The 6,000-nt window shown below is 51.6% G+C and overlaps 1 protein-coding gene across 3 annotated transcripts in view; it reads left to right on the top strand.

Annotated features, from left to right (window-relative positions):
• The first annotated feature begins 365 nt into the window (after nt 1–365).
• SHF (Src homology 2 domain containing F) overlaps nt 366–6,000 on the top strand; it is a 28,311-nt gene continuing 22,676 nt past the window's right edge. The window contains exon 1 of one of the 3 annotated variants that reach the window (XM_078151388.1): nt 366–941. In XM_078151388.1, coding sequence (XP_078007514.1) covers nt 441–941 — 501 coding nt within the window. In that variant the 5' untranslated portion in view covers nt 366–440. The remainder of the gene's footprint in view (nt 942–6,000) is intronic. The other 2 variants (XM_021009370.2, XM_021009371.2) reach the window with 2 other exon arrangements.

The following is a 6,000-nucleotide window of genomic DNA, read 5'->3' as shown; positions in this document are numbered from 1 at the left end:
GTTTCCGACATTTGGCCGGTAGGGTCAGGCTGAAGGAACCCGCTGAGCCCAGGACATTGGGTGGACTCTGCTACCTGCATCTCCCAGATGCTCAGTGCGGGATGGGGGCGATGTCGTGGGAGTGTTGAGGGCAGCCTGTGACTCTGAAGCGCGAGTCCCGGGTAGACTCATTTGCCAAAGAGGTTCTATTACAGGAGCCGGGTTCCACTCACTCTGCTTTCTAATCCAAGGCCGGCGCCCCCCTTTCCCCGCCTCCTAAGAGCCGAGTCCGGCCCCTGGCTATTGAGCAGAGCCCCACCCCGCCCCCTCTCTCCGCCCCCTCCCCCGCCAACCCGGTGTTACCGAGCGGAGCTCCGCCTCCGGCTTCTCTCCCCGCCCCACAGCACCCCCTCCCCTCTCGGCGCTCCCCTCTCCCCCCTCGGCTCAGTCTGGCCGGCCCCATGTTACTGAGCGGAGCTCCTCCCGCGGGCTCGGGCCCCGGGCCGCGGGGAGCGCAGGGGGGTGCGGGGAGCGGCCCGGGGGGGGCCCGCCGGGGCGCTGGGGGCGCAGGGGCCGGCCCTGGGGGGAGCGGCGGCGGTGGCGGCGGGGGTGTGGCCAAGTGGCTCCGGGAGCACCTGGGTTTCCGCGGGGGGAGCGGCGGCGGCGGGGGTACCAAGCCCGCACCCCCAGAGCCCGACTACCGGTCCCCCGCGCCCGCTCCAGCCTCTCCCCCCGCACCACCCCCCGACATCCTGGCCGCCTATAGACTGCAGCGTGAGCGCGACTTCGAAGACCCCTACTCCGGGGGGCCGTCGGGCCCCGCCACCCCCGCGGCCCCAGCCGCCCCCGGCCCCACGCCACCTCCGCGCCACGGCTCGCCCCCACACCGTCTGATCCGGGTCGAGACCCCCGGGCCCCCGGCGCCTCCGCCGGAGGAGAGACTCGCGGCTGGTGGGGACAGGGTAAGTGCTGGGATCGGGGGCGGCCACAAGGGAGAGGTGGGAGGCGGGGAGGTCCGCTTAATGTGTTTGGGACAAAGGTGGCCTCCGGGTCTCTAGTGTCACTGCTGGCCCAGGAAAGGCGAGCTTTGTGTCTGGCCCCGTGACTGCCCCCAGGGCTCCAAGCTTTGTTCTGAGTCTGAGCTGACAAATCTGGGACCAGAATCCCCAACTCTACCCACTCCTGGGCTACAGTAGTCAGCTCAAGGCCCACCTTGCTCCCCTCATTCTCTGCTCTCTGTGCATCTCCGCCTCTGAAGAGAGCCTTTTCTAACGGACCAGAGTACCCGAAACCCAGTTTGTTGTGCCTTCTCTGTGCTCTGGAAGGAGCAACGTCACAGTTGTTGTTTCTTCGCCCCCCCATCCCCCAAAACACCCATGCACATACACATTGTGGTCACTCACCCCCTACCCCAGGTCAGAAACGGCACAAAGCCCTGGAGCGTTTCCTTCCTCTCTTTCAGATCCTACCTCCCCCTTCCACCCCCCACCAGGTAATGGTTCCGTCAGTGGGAGAAAAAAAGGTTAAGGCATGAATGAGGCTTCTCACTTTGGCGCTGAAGCAAAAACTAAGGCTTTGAACTGCCTGGGTGAAAAGGAAAGCGTATTAGTAGCCTGGAAAAGGAGGGCAAAATGTAGGGGACACCCTATTGTGGTGAGCAGCTGTCCGAGCCTTATCCTGGGACCCATGCCTGGTCAGCTACACCCCCTGCTCCCTATTCTTTGTCTTTCTCAGTGGCCTAGGGAAGATCAAATCTTGGGACCTGTTGCCGAGGTTGGGCTGAGTATCTGTGCCCATTACTTTCACCTTCTGTTGTGATTTTTCTCTTCCCTTTGCCTACAGCTGAAGCAGAGGAAGTGAAGTCGATTTTTCTTTGATTAATTCTGAGGGGTAGGTGCGGTAGACGTGGAGGGGCAGTCTAGGGAGCAAATCAGAAGAGAATTATTTCTTGCAAATCCAGGTATTTGGGTGGGGAAGAAGAACAGGGCAAGGAGGTTCACTTTTTCCAAGGGCCAAGGCAATCCGGTACTCTAAACAGCATCCTCAGCCCCTAGTTGAGAGCCCATTTCTTGCAAGCAATTCCAGCCTGGCCCCTCCCGGTCAGAAAGTTAACTGCCAAGATTCAGCCTGGATTGTCCCAGTGTTCATTTCAATTTCCCACAGCTCATTTCTCCCCCGTGGTTATCCCCCCCTGGTTCAGGGTCCTCTCTGAAGCTTTCTCCTTTCACTTCAGCAGGAGGGAATGTGTTTTATTATTTGAATTGAGAGCAAAGTTGCTGTCCATCAGATCCCTGGTGTTGGTGATTTCAGAGGAAATAAGTATGGTGGTTAGTTTCTGGATGAGAAAGATTTCTCAAGGTTTGAATAGAAAGCTTTTTTTCCCCTCTTAGTTCCCACTACGGGGCATAGCTACATTTCCTAACCATAAACTCTTGGAACCAGAAGGCCTGGGTAGGGGAAGGCTTTTCTAGGAGACTATTCCCCAGAATCACCAAGAGTCTTTGTCTAATTTCCCAAGGTTTGCAGTGGTTAGATGGTGTATGAAGGGGGCAGGTCCTTCCAGGGGGTAGAGGAGAGTAGTTGCGAAAGCTGGGAGGAGGAAAGTGAGCCCTGTTGTGGCCATCATCTGGACCATCTCATTCACAGAATAGCTCCTACTCTTTCTCCCCACATCAAAACGCTTTGCTTCTAACACATGCCCTGTTTCTGGCCTCTGGATTTCCTCCCTCCTGCAGATGATTGTAACAGCCAGATACTACTGTCTAGTCTATGGCATTGCTAGGCCCACCTCAGGGGCAGGGGTTCAGTCCCGTTCCTGGTAGCAGAGTAGACACAACCCTTTCTCTGAGGATTTCTTCCCGGGGCCTTGGCCTTTGGGGGAGGCTGGGGCAATGAGGCAGGAATATAAAAGGGAGCAGGGAATTCCTGCACCCACTTCTACTATGTGTTGCATTGTTCTCTCTGTTTGGACCTTTTAGCTGAGAAAAATCCAGTTCACAGTTCCCATGTCAATTTTGAGGTGCAAGGGATAGGAATAAGATTTGGCAAGATAATAACAGTAATCAGCTGGTGCTTATATGACCCTACTTAATTTGCAAAGAAGTTTACATTCACTATCTCATTTAATTTTCATGAGATAAGCAGTGCAACTATTATCCTGATTTTATAGGTGTGGAATGAGGTTTAGAGTTGTTAGGTGATCTGCCCAAGGCCACACAGCTACTAAATAGCAGAAGTGAACTCACCCCCAGGTCTTTGGGCTCCTGTGTTCTTCCCCTTCTACCACAGCTTCCTAAGAGCTCCCAAAAATCCCATTTGGATCATTTCTCATTTTTAGGTGTGAGGAGATGGACCAGGGACATTTATTTCATCAGCTAACACTGGGATCCGAAGTTAGGACCTGGGTCTTGTGTTCTTGTCTCTGTTTTATTGTTGTTTGGTACTCAATAAAAGTAAAGAAGTCCCTAAATACTCAGACTTCAGCCACCCTGTACTTCCCACCATTCTGGAAGAGTATTCCCCTTAACCTCCTTCAAGAGCTAAAGACATCTAGAGACTACCCCCGAGTCAGAGATAAGAACGAATAGAAGCTCTCTGAATCTTTTTGCCCCTCAAACTGAAGGAGTTTGATGTCTCCTGGGCCCAAGTTGAATGGAGGATCTGCTGGTGGCTTTCAGGAATGCTGTGGCCTTGGATAGACTGTCTCTTTCCATACCTGTAGTTCTGACTCTCCCTCAGGCCTGTGCCAGTATCTTTGCCCAGGGGAGCTCAAAAAGAGGTTCTGTCTGCCATATGTTTGGCATCTTCTTTCCCCTTTCTTCTCTCTCTGCCCCCTCTTAATCCTGCAGATCTCCTCTGCACTGTCTTGTCAGCTCCTAAAGCAAGATAGTGACTAGGCTAGTATGCTGCCCTGGCCCATCCTAGTCTCGAGAGGCCTGATTCCCTCACTCTTCCAGTTCCCTGTGACTGGAGTTGTAGGGGCAGCTCAGGACTCCCCCAGGGCTTTGCCTGAGGTTTGAGAATAGAAATATTCCTGCGGCTGAAGAGGTTAAGAGGGAATGTGAGTATCGATATAGAGTCAGGACAGGACATAGGGAACCTGGGCCACTCAGCTCTTCCCAGGCAAGTGCTGTCCTTGACTCTTGATGGAATGCGGAGATGTTTGAAAGGGGTGCTTCCTACTCGTGAGGCTCTGACAGCCTTAGGACCATCCATCTAGTCTTTTTTCCTGTGGAAGAGTATCACTTCCTGCAGCTGGCATGGAGACACCATCCAGGTGGGTGGGCTGGACTGGGCAGTTGGCGGTGCAGCGGGAGCTATTTATGTCATGGAAGCAAATAGGGCCTAACAATCTGTCCATGTGAAGGTGGGAGGTTGGGAACAGTTTTTGCCTCTAAGCTTGTCCTAACTACAGAGCAGGGAAACCTTTTCGTCTTCTTTCTTCCTCTTTTCTCAGACGGTCAATCTACAAGCATTTGTTAGGTGATTACAATGTGTCTTGTATTGAACTAAGCCCTAGAGATAAAAGAAAGCGGAAAAAAGCAAACAGCTAATCTCTATCCTCAAAAAGCTTACATTCTAATAGAGGAGACAAGTGCAACATATAGGAACACGCAATATTTATATATGGGGGCAGCTAGATGGTGAAATGGATAGAGCACCAGGCCTGGAGTCAGGAAGACTTGAGTTCAAAAGCAGCCTCAGACACTTACTAGCTGTGTGACCTGGGTAAGTCACTTAACTCTGTTTGCCTCAGTTTCCTCATCTGTAAAATGAGCTGGAGAAGGAAATGGCAAATCTCTCCAGTAACCAAGAAAATCCCAAAATGGAATCACAAACTGAACAAGAACAACAACAGGAAGGAAGGCAGAGACACTAAGGTAGATGCAAGGGAGTAGAACATGCTGGGCATAGAAGACATTTGGCATTGCAAAGGAATGGAGGTAGAGATGAAGTGTTGTGTAAGAGCACATGTAGGGTAGCAGAGTGTAAGAAACCAGGAAGGGGACAGGTTACGAAGAGATTTAAATGACAAAAAATTTTATATTTGATCCTGGCAGTAATAGGGAGCCACTGGAACCCATTGAGTAGGGGAGGGATGTGTGTGTGTGTGTGTGTGTGTGTGTGTGTGTATACATATACATACACACACACACATACACACACACACATTAGAAAAACCACCTTGGCAGCTTGGTCTCCCAAGGCTGGATTGGAGGGTGGAGAGGCTTATGGTAGGGAGACCCATTGCAGTGGTCCAGGTGAAAAGGGTGAGATGTTTCAGAGATGTGAAGGTAGAAATAATAAGATCTGGCAATGGAATGGGTGAGAGTGGGTCAAGGATAATACTCAGCTTATGAGTCTGAGACTTTATCCAGAAAGACCCTAGAACCAAACAAGGTTCAGCAATGGGATGTAATGGATTGGAGAAAGGGGGCTGTGATTAGATAAGAATCTAAGAGATCTAACCAGTCTTGTCATTCCAGTGCAAGGGAGAGTTTGAAAGTAAAAAGTGATTTTCATTGGCATATGGAACTCCTGGGTTAGGGGAACACCCTTTGCTGTTGATAGCCTTGGTTCCCTGGAGCATGAAGAGGTTAAGGGACTTGGCCTAGGTCAGAGCCAGCCAGTATATGACAGTAACCAGGAAGAACCTGAAGCTAGACTGGCCCTCTCTATGACCTCATACTGTTTCTCAACTGGTATGTATAAGTGCATAAACACATATATCTCTATAAACATATATTGTCACACAGACACGTGGGATTAAGAATTGCTTCGAGGGGACTATATTAGTCATCAGGTATTCATTTACACTGTGTGAGGGGAAAGGGAAATAAATACAAAAGTATCAGACAGGGTTCTGCCCTCAAGAGGCATTTAATCTAATTGCCTCCAGCCTTTTCCACTTGGCACGGACCCTACCCTGTACAGCTACTCAGTGTAACAGGTCCCTTCACCAGACACAAACAGGAAAGGAAGGGGGTACTACTGGGCAAAGGGAAGAATGTGAGTGTAGAG

The sequence above is a fragment of the Phascolarctos cinereus genome, unplaced genomic scaffold (assembly GCF_003287225.1).
Source record: "Phascolarctos cinereus isolate Bilbo 61053 unplaced genomic scaffold, phaCin_HiC Scaffold_3;HRSCAF=262, whole genome shotgun sequence".
In the NCBI taxonomy this organism is placed as follows: Eukaryota; Metazoa; Chordata; class Mammalia; order Diprotodontia; family Phascolarctidae; genus Phascolarctos; species Phascolarctos cinereus.
The sequence above is the reverse complement of the archived record's forward strand: the minus strand, read 5'-3'. Positions and strand labels throughout refer to the sequence as shown.